Here is a 25,814-nt window from a genome sequence, read left to right on the forward strand (position 1 = left end):
TGTTTAGAACAAAACAGTATTGTGAAAGATACGAACTAACTCCTATTCAATTAGATACAGCTTTAATATCCGTCCTGGGAAATGGCGTTAAACAACAAAAAAGTGGGTATCACTTTACAATTAATGATAGAAGTTCATATTTTGATTGGTTTAATGGTTATTTTGCAGTAAGTTTTATAGTTAATAAATTTGCTAATGGTAATAATTATGCTGACGGAGATCAAATTGCTTTAATTAATAATGCAGCTTCAATAATTGATCAGCTTATAGTTAAACAAAATGGAAAAATTGTTTATGATTGTAATAATTTATACAAGGTAATAAATGTAAAAAATTTAGTTGAACAATTTAGAATCAACTGGAACAAATGAATTTATCTATTTAGATACTACTGCTACTGCTGCTGCTGATGATAATTCAGGTTTCAAATTTAGAAAGGTATTAATCCAGGGTGGTAATGAGGTAAATGCTAAAATTCCATTAAATAATTATTCATTTTTTCAGGGTTTGGAACAAAACATGTTACCACCAAGCCAAATACAAATAACTTACAGTTAACAAATGATGATGAATTAATTCACAGAGCTAATGCTGCTGATGCAGGTAGGGTAATTGTAACTAAATTAATTTTGTGGGTTCCACGTTTAATTTTTAATCCATCATACGGACTTAATTTAATTTCTGAAAGATAAATGAAAGCAACAAGTTGGAAATACCTTCGTGAAATGGTAACACAATCAACAGATACACAACAGACTAACATAACTTTTAGAATAACGGCTGGCGTAACAAAACCCGAACATGTGTTTGTTTATTTACAACGACCTGACAAAAGTAATTCACAAGAACATAATCCACATTTATTAGATACATTTAAAATTAATGCAGCAAATGATAATTGTGTGTTGGAATCTTGTCGTCTTGAAGTTGGTAATGGTGTTTTTTATCCAGAAACAGAATACACAAGTATATCAAGAATTTATGATGATGTTCTTCATTATTATTATAAACAAAATAATAAAACTACTGAAAGTCTCTTAAATAGATTTAATTTTAAAAAATTGTTTGGATTTGTTCTTTTTAACTTAGAATTTAAAAAGGAAGGAATGACAGAAGATCCTAAGCATATTTCATTAACAGCTAAATTAGATATCCCACCAGCAGCTAATATTCGTGTTTACGCAATTGTATTGTATGAAGAAACAGTTAAAATAAGTACTATTGGAAATGAACTTGTTATTGTGTAAATAAAACATAAATTTGATATATAATGACATCAAATTATATTGAATATAAAATAAATTTAACAGATGGACAAAAGAAAAATTTAGCACAAGCTTATAATAATAAAACTCCACATATTTTTAGATTAAAATATGAACACTTACGTGGAAACTTCCCTTTACTTTTAACAAAAACACAAATTAATCAAATTGAAAAGTCTATTAAAAACAATAAGGGATTAGAAATTACAATTTCAAAAAAAACAAATGTCCGGCCAAGGTCAAAATGGAGGATTTTTAGGAGCTTTGGCTGGATTAATAGGAAAAACAATTCTTCCGATGGCAGTAAAAATAGCTCCAAAAATATTAGCTCCTCTAAGCATCGGCGCTTTGTCAGGACTTGCCAGTACTGGTGTCAGTAAGTTACTTGAAAATGGTATGATTTCGGTAGCTAATGATAAGAGAAATATGATAACACCATATATTACTCCTAATCAAAGAAAACAATTAAGGGGATCTGGAGTAATTAAATTAACACAAAAACAAAAACAAGACGGCGGGTTCCTGGGTATGCTGGCTGCTAGTCTAGGAATACCTTTGATTACATCTTTGTTAAGTGGTAAAGGTATACAAATTGACTCTCAAAAAAGACCTTACTGACGAATTCCTATAATAAAAAAAAAAAAAAAATTATAAACAAACCAATTTCTGACTTTGAAATTGAACAATGGGTTAAACAATTGAAAATTAAAAACTTTAGGGGTGTATTTAGTAGAAATAATTTACCAAAAGCAAAATTAAATTAAGAAGGTGGAATTATAAATTTGGACGACTCTGTTGGGTCTGGAACACATTGGGTATGTTATGTAAATAAAATATATTTTGCAATAATGCAATAATATACAATATCAAGACAAAACAAGTGTATTATGCGGGTACTACTGTTTATTTTTCATTAAAATGTTATAAGATAAAGTACCGTTGTATGATTTACTGTATAAAATACTAAAAATTAACAAAGTAAAACAAAATGAACAAATAATTATAAATTACTTTTCAGTATAAGTTTAAATACTTTTACATTTTATCAATAAAAATAATCTGCCAAAAGTTTGCCAAAAGTTTGTCAAGTTGGCAGACACTGCCACATTGTTGCCACTTGGCAGGATTTTGGCAAAAATTTGGCAGAAACGTTTAATCATATTTTACTAAAGGTTTTAACAATAATTTGTTAAAATCTGTTTTTTAATTGGCCGGCTTTGGATTTTTAAAAAGAAGGTGGCTAATTAAAATTGAAAAAATCGGGCCAAAAGCGGCATTTCTTATACTACTGATGCAACTTTGCATGAGTCTATATCACGATCCGAAATTGCGCACCTCCTTTTTTCGTCTGTCTCCACCCTCTATTTCTAGAGTTATGACCCCTGAGAGAGTCTAAAATGCACACTTTCACCTTGTAACGCAACTAGTGAAAAAGTATTTCATAAAAATTGATGAAAACTTGGCTTTTACCATAGTTACTGCTGTTTATATTCACTGGTAGTTCATAAAATGGTGTTGAAAAAACGTAAACGTTAAAAAGCTTTAGAGCAGTATGAAACCCGTTGCGTTTATATCATAAATATACATGTAGTTAAAATTTCCTCAAATTACTGGAATCTTAGACATTTAGCCTGTGAACTGTAATAACTAGTGAGACTGAATTTTGTTTTTGTCCGTGTTTTCTGAACTGACCAATAATGATATGAACTACAGTGTGCAAGACTACACACTTTTGTCCGATCAATATGAACTTATTTTGACGGTAAATATTTCACAATGAGAAAGTAACAAGATTAAAAAGACAGGCTGAAACGTTTACATAGATTCAAAATATTACATTAATTTTTGAATTGAACGCTACACGCAGATCCCCGCTCAGCTAGCATAATACATAGAACACACAAGATCTCAAAGCAGGTTCGACTACCTGGCGAGGCGTTCTTCTTCTCCGTGATTGTTGGCTAAAGACAATATATCTAATGTCATTCATTCTCCACCTATGACTTATGAGGAGTAGATGCCAGGCATTTGTGGAGAATAACTCAAGGCTTGTAAGGAACCCAGGGAATTGACTAATTTTATCACAGAAAAAAGCGTGAAACTCTACTTTCTGATGAAAATTTTAACATTGTTTATTGCAAACTCCAACAGTGTCTTTACCTTATCGGTACAGTACATTGTTTTGGCAACACTTCTGTGCAGATGTTGGGTATTTTAAGGCAAATTCGATACAGTTGAAAAGATGTTTAGTAAAAAAGGTTCTTTGAATACAATTATGCCTCCGTGGCCGAGCGGTTAAGGTCGCTGACTTCAAATCACTTGCCTCTCATCGATGTGGGTTCGAGCTTCACTCGGCGCGTTGAATTCTTCATATGAGGAAGCCATCCAGTTGGCTTACGGAAGGTCGGTGGTTCTTCCCAGATGCCCGCTCGTGATGAAATAATTCACGGAGGGGCACTTGGAGTCTTCCTCCACCATCCAAGCTTGAAAGTCGGAAGTCGCCATATGACCTATAATTGTGTCGGTGCGACGTTAAACCCAACCAAAAAAAATACAATTATGCATTACATTTGTTCTTTGAATACCCTAGTCTAAAATAATATCATACTATCCTTGCAAAACCTGTTACATGTGACCAAAAGTTTAGAGTTTAAAAAAAGGTTGAGGTTAAACCTAATAGGCATCTCTACCATTTTAAAAGTCATCGCTAAATAAATATAAGACAATTGTTTTATTTTTTATTAATATTTTATTACGGAATAAAGTCTGACGAAATGTAAATCCTTTTTAGTAGAGCAACAGACAGTTAGTAAGCTATCAGTAACACGTGCAGTTGGTCGAAAAAGACGTCATTAAATGGATAATTCACGACTTATGATATCGTAACTAACTAACAATACCTTAAGTTACGAACCCTTTACGAGGGCGTTAAGAGGTATTTGGAGATAGCCGAATAACGCTACATTAGTCTTACCTTAGATTGATTGTAAATCATACCTTAACTTACAATACGAATAAGTTTTCGAGATAGTGACCCCAGGTCTCCTTATTAACTAGTTCATATATCACCGGAAATGTAGGCAATTCTTTCTTTAAAACACGTTTAACTTTATGCAATGGCTTTGTTAACGATGGTATATTGATCACTGCCACTTGTGTGATATATATTATATCATTAGTGTTTATAATCCATATAGTGACTAACTAGGAGTTCTTTGCAGTGTAATTTTAGAAATGGATTCAAATACATGCATCGGTGACGACTAAATATAAATAATGTACTTTTACATCTAGGAATGAATAAATAAATGAATGAATGAATGAAAATTTATACGACACATGGTAGTATGAAATCTAACCACTACTCGTATTATTGTTGTTTGAAACAAATTAATCTGTCTTCGCGGTTCGGTTACTGCTAAATGGGCAAATATAGGATTCGAAGTAAGTTATAGTTTAATGGTACTGCCGGTGAGTGAGTTCATATTCTAACAAATGCATTATAAATGTTAAGGAAAATAGAAAGTACTTTTATACAAAAACTGCCTTTACCGTAACAAAGTCAATTCACCGATGATCCGAAGTATTGTATTGTCACATAGTGGTTCAGTTACAGGTAATGTATGTGGAAGCACTTACACGGCTTGCTATAGAACCTGTGTTGTAGCGGTATGGTTGTGAGTGTTGGCGTTTGCTGTAAGAGGTCCAGTGTTGGAGTCCCAGCCAAGGCTAAGATATTTGATATTGTTACAACAATGTATTGAAATCTTTCATTGGTCTGTATTTTAGTGAATAGTTTATTTGACCATTGGTTAGCAGTCCAGAACAGTTTTCTGGTGTCCAATTCAAAAAGATCCAAAATATCATATGCCTTTGGTGTTCCTGCTCTATGTGTACACAAAAGAGTTTACATTACTTAAATTATGTATTTTATACAAAAGTATCAAATGGATATAGCTACGCATTATAACACTATTTTACCCTAAGGGTAATATTTCCACTCTGTTTTATTTTATTAACGTTTTTTTATCAAATGACAAATTTCGAGTAATTCTCTACATCGTGGCGTTCTTTCAATACAACAACAATTGAAATACATGGATTTGAAGTTCTTAGAAAATGCATTCTCAATTTGATAACATTTCTTATATCTTTTTAACAACATATACTTCTAAAGCTATGATAAAGGTCAGACTCTGATACCAGTGTGATATAAAATATTAGCAAAATAATAAGTGGTGCGCTAGAACATAATAAAGAAGGTAATCCAGTAGCATCCTATATCCCTACCATTTTTACTTATAATCAGGCCACACCGGTATAATAAGTGTTATGTACATTAATGTTTTAGTCTAACAACTGACAACTCGAATTCTGTTTAGTCCTAAACAATTCATAACTAGCGTTCTATTCTTTTCACTAATTCCAAACATTTGATAAGGCGAATGTCCGATTATCTTGATAATGTTATGCTAACTTCCGATGAATTACTTGATAATCTCAAAAACAGGTCAAACAATAAGTCGTTAATTATTCTGTTTGAATACGTTAGTTTTTTCCTTTTTAATACAAACTGTCTTTTTTATTTTTTAGCGAAGTTGAATTTTTCTGCCAATTCAGACAAATTTGGTCAATAGATTCAGATAAGTCAGAGTAACAAGGCCCTACCGACCTTCGAAAAATACGAATACAGTTAGTTCAAATACGATTCTTTACATTAATTTGCACGTCTGCTTAACTCCCTCAAAGTCAATTTCGTTTTTGCACGAGCACCTTGAAATCTTTGCACGTGTACACAAGTCCAGGAATTGGAGTAAGATCCAAGCTTTCGCCTGACGGTTTAACAAATTTGCATCTTTGCATCACGATGGAAAACGCTAGAAAAATATTCATTTTTGCCAGGAATTCCCCAACACAACGGCGTCTACCGAGGCTAAAGGGCAGAACATGATTGCATTTATCCGAATCTAACTTATTGTCATCGTTTATAAACCGTTCTGGTCGGAAACATTCAGGGTCTTCCCAGAACTCTTTCTCGTGATGTACAGAATACAGATTGAAAATAACGACTGTGTCCTTATCAATATCAAGTCCGTTTAACATTGCATCTTTCATTGCAAAATGGGGAACTGATAGAGGTAATTGTGTTACAATTCTCATTACTTCAAGAATCACAGCATTCGTGTATACAAGATCTGGTTTGTCATTCAGTGCAACATCCCGGTTCTTCCCAACTATGGCATCTATCTCTGCAAACACGCGTTCTTGAACATGCGGGAATTTGGTCATATAGAGTATCAGCCAGGACAAAGTTTTATTTGTTGTGTCCACCCTAAAATAAAAAAAAATGTACATGTACGTGATTTTATTCTGAAATATAAATATATGTATACTTATTCATGCAAATGAACATCACCAAATCATACAGAAAGCGTTGTTTTACAAAACAAAATAAATAGTGTATAAAATTATGTCTCTAAATTTTTCTGCAATCAAATATGGACATATAAATGGATAACACTCCCGGACAGTTAGTGTTAGCCCTTAAATACCTCAAAATACTCGAAGATCTGTTGAAGTTTTTCTCTCTTCAATAAGCGCTAAGTTGTACAAAACGGAAGTTTCTCATAGTTTTAAGTCTGTTTTATTGTTGCTGATTGTGCAAGCAAACAAAGGGAGATGAATATTACCATTTTAATGGCTATGAGTATGTCCTTGTATAAGATGATATGAGAATCACACTATTGCAAAGAATTTTTTATTGATTACCGGAATTCAATGAGTTAAGTCTAGCTTTTGGTCCGGTTGAAGAACCCCTAGCCAATATTCAACGTATAAGTTGATCAGTTGGCAGAAGTACCATATTTAGATACAGAAATAGCCTCTATTTTGGAAGTTGTAAGTACGGTTGAGGGCTTTTTTTTAATTTATAACAAATTTCTTCGCAAACAGATCGGACGTCTATTTCACATAAAAACAATGAAGAAAGAGGATATACGTTGCTTTGTTGAAGTAATCGTCCATTTCCAAATGGTTTCTTTCAAAGATAACCTTACAAATGGTCGAAGTGCCTGAAAACTATGATAAACTTCGATATCGCAAATATTTGTGTAACTGCTTTAAAAAGAATATGTGTAATAGCTTTTTTAACCTAGTAGTGTACGTATGATGTTGAAGTGTCCGGAAGCGTAGCCCTTTTTTATAGATCCTTATTCTAGAATATAAAGTGCATAGTCATACAACGGCATTTGTTTTGCGGTTAAATTTTATGTAAAATAACCATGTCTTAGGGTTATTTGGGAATGTTTATTTCGTGTAACCTGAAACAATAAATATTGATTACTGCTGCCTGAAGTATTTTGCATGATGCATTTTCAGTCTTCGACCTATACCAGTATCTGCTTTTTGAAAGTAGCATAACATGAAAAAAATGGTCATAATTTCATTACTGATCTCTATGCCTGACAGGCAAGCCATGGGAAGAAAGAGGGAGAGGGAGCAGAGACAGAAAATGTAGAGAAATATATATTCTCGCACATAAGTTCAGCAGATCCTGGTATGTAAAAACCTTAAAAGGAAATGTATTTTTAAGGCTTAGCATTCACACTACGTATCGTAAGATTAGCTACATATTATTTTTTACATTGATTTTGCAGCCACACTTGCTTTATACGAACTTTCTTTTAGTCTACTCCTATTCGAACTTCTGTTAGATCTCAAAGAAGAAAGACTATTTTTCACAAATAACAGCGAATGTATCGAAGTGTACGCAACATATGCGACTATTGCTTTAGGAATCGTTCAAAGTATTCAAAAATATGAATCGGTATGTTTTAATTAGACACTTTATCTCCATTCTTACGTTATGATAGCAGGAACAAAACCTGTCGTTTAAAATAGTGAATAAACTATATGCATTTGGTATTGCAGTTCATACGGGTGTCCCAGTTTAGGATATCTTAAACGATTGGCCCCAGAAAGACAGAATAGTTACTAGTAATGGTACAGATATTCAATAAATTTTCATCAGTTTAAAAATTATAAAATCTTTGAAAAGTTTACAATCTATCTGATGTTTTTCTTCAATGCGCCCTCTTTCGGGCTTTTGCAAATACACAATAACAGCATATTATCCAAACAGAAAGACAGTAAATATTACAAACCCGGCTCCTTGTAGATCACCCAACGTAAAATTCAACCTTGACCTTGTCAACACATATCGATCTTTATTGTCTTCGTCATCTGCATCACTCGTAATGATAGCATCCGCCACGTCCCTGATGTTGCCTGTAGAAAATGAGTCATAATGCTCATGTACCTGTTCAGTCATAATACCATCTGCTTTGGCGATAGTTTGTCGAAATGCGGTTATTTTCCAAGGCATGACATACCGTAACCATGGTAAGACGTCTATTGGACTCCCACTTCCGGAAAATTCATTTATCTCATCCAGTGACTTAATGATTACTTTAACGTGCTTATCAACATCAACCTGTTTACCCCGTCCATACAAGATTTGGTAAATTATTCTTGTTACTAGTGTCTGGACATCTAGTTCTATGAAACCAGGAGTTGTGCTATACTTTCTTATCAAAGAGTCCGAGAATGATGTAGCCTCATTTGTTACTAATTCTTCAATTACTTCTGATCTTTTGGAAGTAAATAAACGAAGTGCTTTCGACGCCAGTTTTCTTTGTTTTAGATACACTGGTGAGAAGTTACCAAAAGCGAATCTCTCCTCATTGTCACTTTCAATTAAAAGCTCCATGGAAACGAAGTTTGGTCTTCCGCTAAAGGCGTCATCTGGATGTTCGGCCGCGGCCTTGACTGCCTTGAATCCGTTTACGACAACAGCATTCCAGCTACCTAATCTGATGGAAAATACATCCCCGTAAGATTTCCACCATTTCATGAAGGTTGACGGTGGATGATTTCCGAAAAATGGCAAGTGTCCAACAATCGGAAACCCGAAAGGTCCCCTTGGATATCTCTTACCTCTATTTTGTAAAAGCCATTTAATGAATAAGAAAGTTACACAAGCTGTAGAAAGAATCCCTAACACAAATGTTAATTCAGACATTTTAAACAAGGTTACACAGATTATATAACTATGTCAAGTGTTTAACAGTTGAAGAAGACTAGTTTATCTCGTGGTGTTCTAAATATGTTGAAGAGATAGAGAGATAACCAAGCCCACATATATATATATATTTCAAGGTTGAATAAGATAACAATATTAAGCATGTATACCCTGTAACGATTAAGAAGTTGCAAAGAATTTATACTTGCTATCGAAATGCTTCTAAGATTTCAATAAATTCAATTAAATCTGAAATAATAGTTAGAAACACGCAAAATATCGCATAACTTTTACATCTCTGTGAATCATTCAAGGCATATTTCAGTGTGTTGCATCTTACTCTGTCTGTAACAACAAAATCTGTGCGTTCCTTCCACTAAAATTTAACGATTTTTTCGAGCCGGTTTTACTTTCTGTGTTTATAAGTAAACATTTCTAGATAGAAAATGTGTCAAACTACTTATGACAAATCCTAAATACATTAAGTTTAAAGTATGTGGGTTCGAACCTACTCCATGGACAATTTAGTAAGTTGATTTAAGTAATTAATTTGCATGGAAAGCTGATTGGTCGCAGAAATTAACGTTTCACTATGAAATAAAACTGTGTATAAGTAACTTAAGGACAGTACGTCTTTAGGTCAAAGTGATAAATGTGGCTGTTTATAGGTTAAAGGTCAGTAATTCAAATCCTTCTTTGTTTCATATAAAAAACGACAACTTCATGTCGTCTTTACGTATCTTTAGAGAACATCACTTTTTCCTACACCAATTTTTCATGAAAGTTCTATCACAAATTAACGCAAAAATGAAAAGAAAATAGGGGGTTGAATAGTTCCTAGTGAAATGCCAGTCAGTTGTGGTCTGCTACCCTAAAAATGGCGCATATTTACTCTCCTCCGCGCAATAAACACCTACTTCCGGTTTCGATCTGCAAAACTTGCCATGTGGGTTGTATGAACATGAAAACCGTCTCATTTCATGTAGAATGTATTCTAGTAGCGAAAAAGTGTGATTAAAGCACTCGTTCTACACGAATTTGCGCAGAAAATGGGAAAATTAGGATCTATTTATTATGGACTTCTTTCGACTACACCACGGAAGCACATTTTCGACCGAATTACTGACCTTATTCCTATAAGAAATGTTTCTTATCAAATTTCACACCATTTTCATATCTATTTCCAAGAAAGATGTAATACCAAACTTATTGCCAAGTTTCATTGTGAAATTTCGAGATTTTAGAGAAATATAGACATTTAATAGAAGCCACCCCCTACCCATTTACAGGGCTAAATTTTGGCCCTATGGTCCTTTTATTGCATATTTTGGTAAACGTTTCACTTTTTTGCATCATTTTTCACTGGGATTCTGAAATATCATTCATTCCGTCATGAATAAGACCCAGAAGAATGCATTTTGTGCATTTTTTGACATTCTTGAGACAAATTATTGGCTTTTTAATCCCAAAAATCGCTGCTGAAATTGGCGCATCTACATAAAATAAGGTCAAAATTCAAAAATTTTCGAATTTCGTTATTATTTTGCATTGGAAACACTCTTTTATATCATATACAACCAATTTATGGCTATAAAGACTAATTGCGATGTGTTTCGAGAACAGTCTTATTTCAGCACTTATAAGAAATGTTTCTTATCAAATTTCACATCATTTTCATATCTATTTCCAAGAAAGATGTAATACCAAACTTATTGCCAAGTTTCATTGTGAAATTTCGAGATTTTAGAGAAATATAGACATTTAATAGAAGCCACCCCCTACCCATTTACAGGGCTAATTTTTGGCCCTATGGTCCTTTTATTGCATATTTTGGTAAACGTTTCACTTTTTTGCATCATTTTTCACTGGGATTCTGAAATATCATTCATTCCGTCATGAATAAGACCCAGAAGGATGCATTTTGTGCATTTTCTGACATTCTGGAGACAAATTATTGGCTTTTTAATCCCAAAAATCGCTGCGGAAATTGGCGCATCTACATAAAATAAGGTCAAAATTCAAACATTTTCAAATTTCGTTATTATTTTGCATTGGAAACACTCTTTTATATCATATACAACCAATTTATGGCTATAAAGACTAATTGCGATGTGTTTCGAGAACAGTCTTATTTCAGCACTTATAGGTTAAAGGTCAGTAATTCAAATCCTTCTTTGTTTCATATAAAAAACGACAACTTCATGTCGTCTTTACGTATCTTTAGAGAAATCACTTTTTCCTACACCAATTTTTCATGAAAGTTTTATCACAAATTAACGCAAAAATGAAAAGAAAATAGGGGGTTGAATAGTTCCTAGTGAAATGCCAGTCAGTTGTGGTCTGCTACCCTAAAAATGGCACATATTTGCTCTCCTCCGCGCAATAAACACCTACTTCCGGTTTCGATCTGCAGAACTTGCCATGTGGGTTGTATGAACATGAAAACCGTCTCATTTCATGTAGAATGTATTCTACTAGCGAAAAAGTGTGATTAAAGCACTCGTTCTATACGAATTTGCGCAGAAAATGGGAAAATTAGGATCTATTTATTATGGACTTCTTTCGACTACACCACGGAAGCACATTTTCGACCGAATTACTGACCTTATTCCTATAAAAATGAGGTTCAAACTATCATGAATTGAACACTGGTAAATGACTGCTTTAACCAGGTTCACTCAAGTTCGGGAACAAAAGTCTTCCTGCATATTAATAATTCTTTAATCAGTTTCGACAATTTCTTTGCTGAAGGGAGTAAACAGTTGTTATTTAATGCTTTTCAATGAAGTACATCAATGAAATAAAATCAATATTTTCACTTTTATAAAGTACTGAAAATATTCTAATTTTTCAATGGTACACTAAAGAATACCAGGAAGGTCTAATACACGTATCAGTTGTTCCAGAGAATACGAATTATAAGCGATAGGAAATTCTATGTAAAAAACTTCAATATACAAATACAAACATGAGCATAAAGATATATACACTCCCTCATAATCAAATGTAACAGAAACATGGAAACTTCATAACATCGTTTGACAAAGTAATCGTGATGTCACAACATTGTGATGTCATGACACAATGCACATAACATTGCACGGGTAAACAGATATATAATTTAATTAAGATCACTGACATTATATACAATAAAAAGAAAACTTGTTTGTTTCAGTATAAGATATGAAAATATTTCACTTGTGGACACCATAATTTACATGCTCTCTTGTGGCTGCCCACTCGTAGAAATATTACATATGGTGTTCCAATATGTGAAATATATTTCAGTCTTAAACTAAAACAATCAAGTATCCTCTCTGTAAGTCTGCAGTAGTTTTAAAATATTTAAGAGGAATCAACACTCGCTTCACTTTTTAACAATGTTTGGCATTTGTTTCGACTTCTTTAAAAATGGTCTTTCTCAATATCAGCTATACATGTATTTAATGAAATTTTGTTGTCATTCTGTGATGTGTAACTTTACTATTTGTATTAAATTATTCTTTTAGATCAAGCAGCAGTGTCTGTATATTTTTTTAAAAAAGTTCAAAAAGAATAAAATCAATAAGTATTAGAATTTCCTTTCAGATCCTGCATAAACTAGGATATCAGGACACTCATGATTTCAGTTATTTGATAATTTAATCAAAGTAACAGAATTTCTCAATTAATTGATAATGCAAGATCAGACCAGATGACATCATGTTTACATTTTTATCAATTATTAGCTCACCTGAGCAATGCTCAGGTGAGTATTTCTGATCGCTCGATGTCCGGCGTCCGTCGTCTGTCGTCTGTCTGTCAACATTTAGCTTGTGTATGCGATAGAGGCTGTATTTTTCAATTAATCTTCATGAAAATTGGTCAGAATGATAACCTTGATGAAATCTAGGCCGAGTTCAAAAATGGGTCATCTCGGGTCAAAAACTAGGTCACTAGATCAAATCAAAGAAAAACCTTGTGTATGCGATAGAGGCTGTATTTTTCGACTAATCTTCATGAATATTGGTCAGAATGATAACCTTGATGAAATCTAGGCCGAGTTTTGAAAATGGATCATCTCGGGTCAAAAACTAGGTCACTAGGTCAAATCAAAGAAAAACTTTGTGTATGCGATAGAGGCTGTATTTTTCAATTAATCTTCATGAATATTGGTCAGAATGATTGCCTTGATAAAATCTAGGCCGAGTTCGAAAATGGGTCCTCTCGGGTCAAAAACTAGGTCACTAGGTCAAATCAAAGAAAAACCTTGTGTATGCGATAGAGGCTGTACTTTTCAATTAATCTTCATGAATATTGGTCAGAATGATAACCTTGATAAAATCTAGGCCAAGTTAGAAAATGGGTCATCTCGGATCAAAAACTAGGTCACTAGGTCAAATCAAATAAAAACCTTGTGTATGCGATAGAGGCTGTATTTTTCAATTATTCTTCATGAATATTGGTCAGAATGATAATTTTGATGAAATCTAGGCCGAGTTTGAAAATGGATCATCTCGGGTCAAAAACTAGGTCACTAGGTCAAATCAAAGAAAAACCTTGTGTATGCGATAGAGGCGGTATTTTTCAATTGATCTTCATGAATTTTGGTCAGAATGATTACCTTGATGAAATCTAGGCCGAGTTCGAAAATGGCTCATCTGGGATCAAAAACTAGGTCACTAGGTCAAATCAAAGAAAAACCTTGTGTATGCGATAGAGGCTGTATTTTTCAACTGATCTTTATGAAGTTTAGCCAGAATGATTACCTTGATAAAATCTAGGCCGAATTCGAAAATGGGTCATCTGGGGTCAAAAACTAAGTCACTAGGTCAAATCAAAGAAAACATTGTGTATGCAATAGAGGATGTAGTTTTCAATTGATCTTCATGAAATTTGGTCAGAGTGATTGCCTTGATGAAATCTAGGTTGAGTTTGAATATGGGTTATCTGAGGTCAAAAACTAGGTCACTAGGTCAAATTAAAGAAAAATCTTGTGTATGCGATAGAAACTGTTTTTTCAATTGATTTTCATGAAATTTGGTCAGGATGATTGCCTTAATGAAATCTAGGTCGAATTTGAATATGGGTCATCTGAGGTCAAAAACTAGGTCACTTGGTCAAATCAAAGAAAAAACTTGTGTATGTGATAGAGGCTGTATTTTTCAATTGATCTTCATGAATTTTGGTCAGAATGATTGCCTTGATAAATTCTAGGTCGAGTTTGAACATGGGTCATCTAGGGTCAAAAACTAGGTCATGTCATAATCTAAGAAAAATGCTTGTTTTATCACAGGAGACCAATTTTTTGGTCCAATCTTAATGAAAATTGGTCAGAATATTTGTTTCCATGAAATCACTAGGTCAAACATGTTTTACACTGTTATGGTGTGTTTCTTAGGTGAGCGACCTAGGGCCATCTTGGCCCTCTTGTTATACAAACATGATAAATATTCAATTTCTATCAACAGATTGTAATCAGCAATTTGTAACATATGCAAATTCAGTTTATCATGTTTGCTCCCCAATATTTTGGATGTATGCTGATCTTATCTTTTGGCACTGAAGAGTTCACAAGGGGAGTAACAAATCAGGGAAGATAACAAACCCTTATTGAACAGGACTATAATCATAGAACATTCAACAAAGATAACTGTCAGTAAGTATAAATTATAACTAACTTGTAAATGCAAGATCATATTGTTAAACAAGAAAGAATGAATGTGCACACATAAATTTACTTTAAACTGTTACGAAAAGCGCAAATGGAACAAAATATATCAACAGCAGGAATGGCGACCGAGTATCCAAAGGTCCAAAAATGTTACGCGTATCAAATTCTTGATCTATTTTCTTTCGGTTTTGACCATTGATCGCTACCGTAGACAAATTGTTAAGCGATTTCAAAATCTCTACTGACTTTCCGGAGAAAATTGTGCCCAATTGACTAAATGCAAAACAGATCAGCTTCCAAAAGAAATTAATATTACTTGAATACTAAGGTTTTTATAAACTATGTGCCCATGGCAGTCAACTGTTTTGATTGTCCACATGTTTGTGTTCAGGAGTAATGTCACCTGATATTATTTCACTCACTTTCATTTAAAACGTTTGTGTTTTCTCATTTTTAGAATATACAGGATGAAATAAATATGGAAGAAACAACAAACTTGTGTAAATTTTGTGTAATTCTGTATCGTTCTGAACGCAATTATATCAAATATGTTATGTTTAAACTAGAATTTTGTTTTTAAAACAATCGAAAAGTCACAGAGTCTGATGAAGGTGAAAAAAAACAAACATGTTAATATGCAATTTGTAAACATTTGTCTCATTGTATTTCTAATCCTTGAAATTTCAGACATTTGCATACCAGTATGTGATAAACTTGTGTCATAATTATTACTTAAACTATAATCAGTATCCCCCAACTAGGTCAGCAGTTAAAGGTAAACCGTACGCTTAATTTCATTTTTAATTGTGTCTCAAGTCTTGTCCGCGCTATGAACAATTTTCACACGGGTGTAGGCGCAAACATCATAAATCTAATGGGTTCTTGAAGCCAGTATTTTTACTCCCATCATCGGGAATGTGAAATTCATTACTGAATGGTCAGTTAAATATTTTTATGAATTAACCACTACATTGATATCACTGTTATCTGACATAATGTTTCATTTGATACAATACATTTAGAACATATCACTATTTGATGCGCATTGGCATGAATATATTAACTGCCATATAAAACATTTGAAATTATGTTTTTGTCATAGTTTAGAGGGAATAAATCTTGATACTTCAACATAAAAGTGCTCTAAACAGATAGAAGACTTCATGATTACTACTATAATCAATTGTTTTCAGATATTTATGACGATTGAAAGACACGAAGGTACAATGTATTAAGATCCAAACGTGCGGAATTTTTTGTAGCTAATTGTAGTTTCAGACATGATAACTGTAAACTAGGGGTACATATAGCTTACATTTAAGAAATGGAAACGGTTTCCTAAAAATTACGTTGATTTTTATTTGTTAAGATTATTAGACAAATTAAATTCCAAAATTAAAGAACAAATGTCTGTGTCATATCTGCAGTGTAAGAAAGCTACACATTTTTACGAGTTTTAACTATATAGTACCTTATATCAAGTATGTGTAATCAAAATCTAAAAATATTAGGAAAGTATTAGTAAAATATTTTTAAAATCATACATTCTGTCAAACTTAGTGGTGATATTTGTAGTATTGGACATATTTATAAGATCAAAACCGATTTCTTAATCAATGTTTTCCTTTTAACCTCTTCTTTTCCCATTCTTTCAAAATTTCTACAGTAGTGCTGGCAGTTCCTATTTTGGTGATAATTCCTGCGACTGTCAAGAAAGTTGCTCGTAACTAACACGTATTTAAGTATCTATTCAGAAAATGGGGGTAATTTATATATCTGTAAACAGTCATTGCGGCATTAAGCACTTTCCGGAGAGTGCACCTCAGGGAGCCACAAAATGCCAGTTCAATTAACTTACACCGTAAATAAACAATACCTCCATCAAACACTTCAGTAAATAGGAGAAGCTGTTTGTACTAAAAGATGTTATATATTTCTTTTATCGCTATTTCAAAAAGGATATCGGAACATACATGTATATATACTTTGGTTTTTCGGCGACGCCGTCAAAATTCGTTTTCGTTACCTATGCCACGTGACTTCAGTTTGCAAATCAAACTACTTGATAACGCATTATAGATAATTTATCAAAATGGAAGATTTATGCAACACTCTGCCTGATTGGACGAGAGTGTCAATTTCTTTCACTCTGTTGATTGTGCTACGCTGAGTGAAATGTAGACAAAGCGTTTATCCTAAACGACGCTGTTCACAGTTTTAAAGCTAACTTTGGCTCAGTATATTTAGCAAGAATATTGATATATCTCAAAATGATAAGTAAGTTTAATAAATATGATAAAAACCTGTTCAAATACAAACATATATCAAATTAAAGAAAGAGCTGAATACGGTCTGCGTATCACATGAATAAGGGGGTGATAAGAGTCTTTTATGTAGAGAAGTGCTTTTTAAAAGATTTTCCTTGTTACAATTGTCGTCTGTATATGAAAAGGTTTCTTGCTTTTGTGACTTATTCAGATTGCATATTAAAATGAGTACTTGTTTGCTTTGATATATTTGTTATAAATTATTTAACTGATTTATTATAATTATATGAATATTTTTCTTTAGTATGGTATGCGAATATTGAACTCAGTTGAAATCTGTTTTATTATATATATGCTATATAATGACTGAATCTCATTACACTGAAATGAAGGTACGCTGCATACAGTTTATCTATGTGACATGACTACGGTCAAACTTTGCTTATGAAACAGAAATATTGAAATAATTACAACTGTATGTTTTGCTTGACCTTCACATTTTTATAGGTGTGACGTCATTGTCCAAAGATTCATAAATAGCGAATATGCATTTGTTAAAGCGGGATCAGTTGGCCTATTTTAGAAATAAATAAAAATAATAAATAAAAAAATCCTTTAATTGATTTTTTCTCATGTATTCTAATCAAACTTGATTTGTAGCATCTTTATTAGGCCCGCAGCCAACTTTGTTCAGCTGGGACATTTAACCCCTTTTAGGGGCTGCTAGAGCTAAAACTAGAAATGCCTTTATACAGCGTCTCATGAACAGCTTGGTGGATCTTTGTCATACTTAGTCTGGAGCATCATTATAAGGTCCTCTTCCAAATTTATTTATATAGGAACTTGGGCCCTATTAGGGACCACTATAGCTAAAAGTAGATATGCCTTTCTTCGCATTAACCACTAAAATGTAATGGATTTTTATCAGACTCGATGTGTAACAATATCGTAAGGTCTCCTGCTGTTTTGTTACGAATGGGGATAGGGACCAATTTAGCTAAAATACAAACACGTTTAATGACCTCTTCTCATGAACCGCTTCATGAATCTTCATCAAACTACTGCTGTAATTATTCGTCTAAGGATAAACGAAACAAAATTGCAACCCTACGAAACCTTTGCGAAAAATTAAAAGAGAACCATTTAAATTGTTAAAGTGCGGTGTTTTGTTTTGCAATTTGAAAAATGTTAGATGAAAGATGAATGTTAGATGAAAAATTCATAAACTTCTTTCCTTCTTACAATTCGACGACCATCATTTTTAAAGATATTTCTTGTTACGCATATTGTTCAAATTGATGGTTGTAAGAAAATTGATTGTGCTAAATCAACGATTCTGTACATCTATGTGTTTATATAATGCAAACAAATTACATAACCGTACTATGCTCTTATATATTACAGATAATTTCCCTTCGGGAACAAACAGCAAGACTCAATCGCCATTTCAGGCATTCAGCTTACTTATTATGATTTTGGAGTATCGATATTTTATACCACACACGATTACTAGATGTCGTCGATGTTCTCCTGCATGACTGATAATGGCTACATTACTCTGTTAAAGTATTGACAGTAGTATTCTACAGTTCCAGACTGACGTTTAAACGCGTAAGTCAGTGACACTGATATAGTAAACTTTGGTGACTATTCACTCAATTCAAAGCAAATTATGAACTTCACGACTATAATTCGTACAATATGCAATGCTTATTGCATGTTTAGTTCCCTATTACAAATTGTTGTGTTCTATATTCATAACTTTATTTTCTTTTTACGACGGATATAATGACAATAAATTTCTAATTGATAAAGTATGTCCAAGTCGTAAAACAAAAACATGTTATATACTTTTATCTGCATATATCATTGTTTCCACTCTTTGTTTGTTTCATATGCTCTCTTTTCTAGCATTTTGATGGTGAAGAAAGACCCAAGATGCCACTTGGAACACTGTTTCAAACATTGGCGAGCACCTTGGTAGAACCATCTTCATTCCGTAAGCCAGCTGCTTGGCTTCCTCATTTTAAACCTAAAGCAAGGTTTGGAACCCACATTGGTGGTGGCCAGGTGATTTGAAGTCAGCGACCTTTGCCACTCGGCCTAGGTGCCTACGCCCTCCTACATATACGAGGGTCCTACAAAAAGTTTTGTATCTAACTGGATTCTGTAATTTTATCTCATGTAATTTTTAATACGCTTCCTGCACTTCAATCCTGTTTTTAATTGCTAAAGTAATCCGTTTGTTTTGCGCAAATAGCTTTTCAAACAACCGAGATATATATAAGTTTGAAATATATGCTGTCATATACATTGACCATTTCAAAAGTCACCTTGTAACATGGACGAAATTGACTGAAATGCTTGGCTATATAAAATGTCGCACTAGGCTTTGTAAAATTGCAAAGCAGATATTTGATGAACTTTGTGATATGTAAGGATCTCCACTCTATGCGCACAGTATTTATGTGGGTTAAAACTTTTAAAGCTGACTTATTGTCTGTCAAAGATGGCACCCGACATGGTAGACTTAAAACTTCTATTACCAAGGTTAATATCGATGTTGTAAAGGTTGTTGTGGAAAGAGGCCCGATTGTCGACGAAAGAAAACGCCAGTTGTACTTGTATATCAAAAGGCAGCGCAAAAACAATTCTGAAAAGGTATTTGCATTTGAAAGATTTGGGCTAGGTGCAAAAGAAGCAGAAGAAACAACATCTAAAATGTGTACAGGAACTTCGGGAAAATATAAAACAAATTACTGAATTTTGAACAATAATTGTATCTGCGATATACCATTATTTAAGCTTATTTGATATCACACTTAAGGATGGTCCATATTAAGGTTAACATATCGTATAGATAAAACAAACGTCATTCAAATTGAGTAATCCCTCGACACTTATGGTAAGCATCAAATTTTCTACGTAGAATAAGTGTACACAACAGCCATTGTTTGCTTCTGTGTTAGATCGAAGTATCTCTCATTGAGTGAAAAGTTGCAATAATTTCACGAGTAGCCACGAGTGACTATGAAAGCCACGTTAGTATCTCTGTAAATTTATACAGCATAGGGATATACACATGTATATGATATCATTTTAAGAGATAAAACATACCTTTCTATTTGTGTATCTTGCACACTATTCCGATGCGTTACAAAGTTAAAAGGCTAGTATCATAGCTTTTAATAGTATCTGTTAAAAAGATGATGACAAAAACGGAATGTATGTTTGCTTTATTACAAGAAACACTGTTGCAAATGTACTTAATAATATTATGTATGTTACCATACAGGTGCTTTTAACTTGCATATAAGTTGATATGCATATAAGTTTTTCGTGCTATTAAGATGAAAGATTAAATCGATACTTGCTTTCTACCAACTTCAAGATAAAGTCGTTCAAAATAAATTCAATTGTTTTCTAAAAACAAAAAAAAATACAAATATGGCGATAGACATAAGCAGCGAATTTATACATTTATCCAAATATTTCTTATTTATCAATAAAATAAAAAAATATATTCTATGAATGAAGTTTGATGTTGAACAAACGTACCGAGAGAGTTACTAGTTTGCAATTGATATGTTTAGTTAATATGGACCATCCTACATTCTGACATTCAATATCAAGTAAAAAATGACATATCGCAGATAAAGGAATGTTCAAGGGTCATGCAGTAAACACGTGTCGGGACAGAGCGGACAGCATATTCATCATACCATATTCCAGTCACTGAAGGTTTCCATCTCAATACAAAAGATGAAATAATGTCAAAATGGAAAGGGCTGAGGTCGTAATTCTGGGAGACTTGTATTCAGCCAGAGGATTTACAATGAACATTTCATTCTATGGTCTTTTGTATTAGTGCATTAGAGGATATTTTATATAGTCAACTACAGTTATAATCATTTATATATGGGGTGTAAGTAATTTACAAATGTTGCAGAGGTAAGTGATTTTAGACAAAATAAGAGCTCTAAGGTACAGAAAATCAAACTTTGTACATTCAATCAGGGCTGTTATATTTCGATCTTCTCGGATCGTTCAGCACGACTTTTATGTCGTGTTATTGGTACTGTTTAGATTCTCAACATGACCATTTCGGCCTGGGTGGTTCCAATACTTCCGCTTTCATACCCTTGGGTATTGTTTAATCACCCCTTGGATATGGTGCCTGCTTTTTAATTTTGTCTTTTGACAGTTCCTGTGATACGCAGGCTCCATAACCTCAGATCCCCTTCCTAAATTCAAGTTTGTTTAGTTCTGCCCATTGTTTTCTCGTTTGGGGCAAACCCTTTACATTATCTGAGGACCAAACGCCGATCTTCATGGAATTACACGCCTCAACACGTGTATCATTGAAGGTTCCATGTTCACCGCCGTTTGAATACATCTGCGGATGTCTCTAAATTGCTTTTTGTACATTTAGCATGTGTAAATGTTGAGTTCTGCTCAAACCGGGGCTAGAGGGCGTGGACGGTAGCATGCATTTCCACTACCGTCCATGAACAGGCTCAATCAAACCGAGCCTGCAACATTTTCGTTTTTGTCGTGTTGAGCGACCTGTGGAGTTTCCACTTTTCTCTATTTTGTGTATTTTATTACGCAATATAGATAAACATTTAAATACAAGTTTTAGCTAGTATACGTATTCTAATTTGCGGTTAAGTTCAAATTAATCTACATTAATATATATTTGTGGAAAAAAAGAAGAAATATCAGGATATGTTTAGAAATATGCACAGCTGTTCCTTGATGTAATCCCTAATATGGAAATAATTCCTGTACCTGTCACTAAAGCTTTTTTTAGTTACCATGTATTTAGGTATTTTTGTTTAAACAAAAAGATTAATTTATATGTGTTATCAATCACTACGGCTAGGAGCACTTTACACATGATACCTTTAGGAGTTACAGAAGGCCAAGTCAATTAACATACATCATAAACAAACACATTCTCATGAATATGAAGGGTAATAAAGAACCTCAACTGCTCAACAAGAAATGTGGGAGTAGAAAACCTTTATAACGAACATATAATATTGTTAAAAACATAAATGTATATCATTGTCCAATGATTTGTCTTTTTATTTTGTTTGCAATAAATGAATTTGTATTTGGTTTCAAACAGCAATGTCAGTTATTTTGTACGACGTAATATTTATCCGTTTACAAAGCTACAAGTATCACCCATATTTGTATTGAAATGTATATTTGAAGCCATAGTAACTTCACTACTGTTTCTTCGAGAGAAGCTGTCTTCCAGCAAAATACACAGACACTTGGGGGTCAGAACCTGTCCCCCTCCCAATCCGCCCCTGCCAACCTTCAACCAATATATTTTCGCTTTTTAAATCAAACTGAGCACATGTCACGATCATACAACAACTTCTGTTACCATTTCAATATGTTTAAAAAATCTCCCATATACTATCAATGCTGAGCACTGATAGAGTATGGGAACTTTTCAAACATGTTGAAATGGTAACAGAAGTTGTTGGATGATCAAGACATGTGCTCAGTTTGTTTTAAAAAACAAAAATGTATTGACTGAGGGTTGTCAGGGGCGGCATGGGAGGGGGAGGGGTGCTGACCCCCAAGTGTCTGTGGCAAAATAGGCTCCTCCGATATTTGCATTTCTGATAATACCGCACTTTCACACATTTGTCATCTGTTTGAGAAATAGATCCTAATCTCCAAATTTTAATTATAGGTACGACTGTACGACTCAGGAAGTTACAGCGGACTGACGGTTTGTCGGCAAAGTGAGAGGAAAACATGCTACCTAAGCGGATTTCTTGCATAAACGAAATGCATACAAACAGCATGATCAGTATGTGCTGGAAACAGCCAGATAGGTAAGAGATATTTATACCTATGTCAATGTTTAAAAATACATAAATATTTTAGTAAAATAGTTTGTGAAGAGAGCGGTATCGATACAGACGCAAAGAATGTATCAACACTTTCCAATATTATCATTACTATGTTAAGTTAAAGAAGAAATGTTAAATTCTTTAAAATGTAACATAGTTGTTTGTTTGTTTTGTTTTGTTGGGTTTAACGTCGCACCGACACAATTATAGGTCATATGGCGACTTTCCAGCTTTAATGGTGTAGGAAGATCTCAGGTGCCCCTCCGCACATTATTTCATCACGAGCGGGTACCTGGGTAGAACCACCGAATTTCCGTAAGCCAGCTGGGTGGCTTCCTCACATGCAGAATTGAACGCCCCGAGTGAGGCTCGAACCCACATCGATGAGGGGCAAGTGATTTGAAGTCAGCGACCTTAACCACTCGGCCACTGAGGCCGCCGTAACATAATCGTACATTTTAAAACATTTCCTACACTGGTGGTAAACGCGCAATCCAATTCCCACTGGGAATACGCTAAAAATGGATTGCGCGACTTCCGGTGCTGGTGTTGCCATCAATATATACAAAATCGAGGTAGGTGGGTTTTTGCTTTTGTAAATAATGACACATTTACGAGTGCTTTCGAAAAACAGCAAAATGCTATTCGACATAAAAATGAATAAAGGTCATATGTTTGAAATAACAATTTATTAATTTAAGAATCAGCTCTGTTATCACGAAAACTCTGCTGGCTCGAGCTGTCAAAAAAGCATGGAATCATGAAAAATGCAAATTTTCTAATTCTTGTGCCTTCTTTCTGGAAATGTGACGCTTCTAATGATCAAATACGTGTAAAACAGTCATGAATATTACATACACTTGAATGAAATGTTGCTTTTGGGGGAAAGATTGGCAAAATATAATCGGGAATGGGGTTGCGTCCCGGGAATGGAGTTGCGCGTATACATTATATACATTATGATGTATACGAGCAACTCCATTCCCGATGATTTTTTGGCAATTTTGTCCCCGTAAGCAGGATTTGAAGCAAATAATTTTGATATTCGTTACTTTATAATATAATGTTATTAATCAAGCAATTTCATATTGGCCTTGTTATTTGTCCAAGGGTTGTCGTATTGGCCCGAGGCCGTAGGCCGAGGGCCAATACGACTGCCCGAGGACAAATAACTAGGCCAATATGAAATTGCTTGATTAATGATAATATTATTATTCAACTTTCGACTGTTGGCGGTAACAGTACAAGAACTCACTAGTGAGCGAGTTACCTTATGGCAGTTATGCGCGTTCAGGTGAAAAATCTTGACAAGTTGTTTAGACTTATTTTAGAAATCATAATCATTTTAGCCGGTAAAACAGAATGAGTTGTATGTGGGAACTTGAGAATAATTTTGAGAGATATTTTTGATGTGACATAATCAAGAGTAACTAGAACTTACCTTAGTTTTTGAATTCCTATTTATTTTCTTTACAGTAGTGAGTTATGTTATCATGTGAACTGTGACAAAACTGCTTTAAATATCATTTCCTTTCAGGCTGCAGGCAACGAGACACAAAATTGTACACATATGTGTTGATCAAGATAATACAACCAACCAAGCACACATTATACACTCCCATACCTCGTTTAATTCTTATCCGAAATTGTTTGCAGTTCAGAACTGACACTCTTGTCCGCCAATTTATTCATCCATTTTCCAGCATTTGAATCGCTATTTATCATTGCACAAATAGTCCGCACTATCAAAATGTCTGTTAAAGATAAGTCTCATCCTTTTAATTAATCTGAGTTTCCTTGTTTTCTCATTATTTTCCTTGACAACTGCCAGAATTTCTGAGGAGGCAGTAAACAGTTTTGAGCTGTTAGTGTCGAATTGGCCGGGGTGAAATTTACAAATAAGAGGCAATTTACGGAATGAAGTGCATATTTGAACTTCTAAATAATAATAATTGCTAGAATTGAAGTTTCAGCGGCTAGAATTGAGTTTCACTTATTTAAAAAAAATCAGTTGAGTAGCCTTGATCTTGATAGTATGACGTAATGACTTGCAGGAGCGTATACATGCTTCCTCTGAGCTAGCTTAAAGTGGGGTTGTCATTTTAGCAGGGACCTCAGGAAAACTGGAACAGTGAAGAAACGGTACGGATGGCACATATATTTGAGCTTATTTTCAGATTTTACAGTGTTACTGGAGTATGGAACAGTGTAGCAGTTGGGGCTATCATTTTCAGGAAATTTTCTGCAGCGATTTAGCTTTTTTCGTCGTCAGTTTCCGCGACCGGGAGAGCACAAAATTCAGGTCTTGTACACAGAAAACTAGATATTAGAGATGTATTGTAGATGGTTTGTAACGATAGACATACAGTGATGTTAATGTTGCAATATCTTTATTTCAGGTGTGTGGTTACAGACTTTTGTGTGAGGTTTTGAAAGTTAGGTAGGCGACTGTAGGCCGAGGAGCTCAGAAAACTGTTTACTGCCTCCTGACAGGAAACACTTGCATTTTACACAATACCGAATAAGCGAAAGTATCATTGTAATCTATGAAGACGTGCACCCCGCTCAGTTAACTTGGTTATTACATGAACATGTTAAATGATTTTTTGTCAAAATGTGAAAGAAAAAATGTTATCTAAAACTCTGATGTCAAACAAAATGGCGTCATTT

General features: G+C 33.9%; 1 protein-coding gene and 1 long non-coding RNA gene across 2 annotated transcripts; one reads left to right on the forward strand and one right to left on the reverse strand.

Moving 5' to 3' along the window:
- Positions 1–3,990: 3,990 nt before the first annotated feature.
- Positions 3,991–9,421, reverse strand: LOC123549057 (cytochrome P450 1A1-like). The gene is made up of 2 exons (XM_045336840.2): positions 8,429–9,421; positions 3,991–6,597 (listed from the first exon to the last, which is right to left on the reverse strand). Exons 1-2 carry the CDS (start codon positions 9,343–9,345, stop codon positions 6,015–6,017), a joined length of 1,500 nt encoding a protein of 499 aa, XP_045192775.2. The 5' UTR covers positions 9,346–9,421; the 3' UTR covers positions 3,991–6,014.
- Positions 9,422–24,217: 14,796 nt separating this feature from the next.
- LOC128558125 (uncharacterized) lies at positions 24,218–25,584 on the forward strand. Its single transcript, XR_008371533.1, has 2 exons — positions 24,218–25,286; positions 25,544–25,584. It is a non-coding gene; the product is annotated as an uncharacterized LOC128558125 (long non-coding RNA).
- The last annotated feature ends 230 nt before the right edge of the window (positions 25,585–25,814 follow it).

Source organism: Mercenaria mercenaria, chromosome 6 (genome assembly GCF_021730395.1).
Source record: "Mercenaria mercenaria strain notata chromosome 6, MADL_Memer_1, whole genome shotgun sequence".
NCBI classification, from domain to species: Eukaryota; Metazoa; Mollusca; class Bivalvia; order Venerida; family Veneridae; genus Mercenaria; species Mercenaria mercenaria.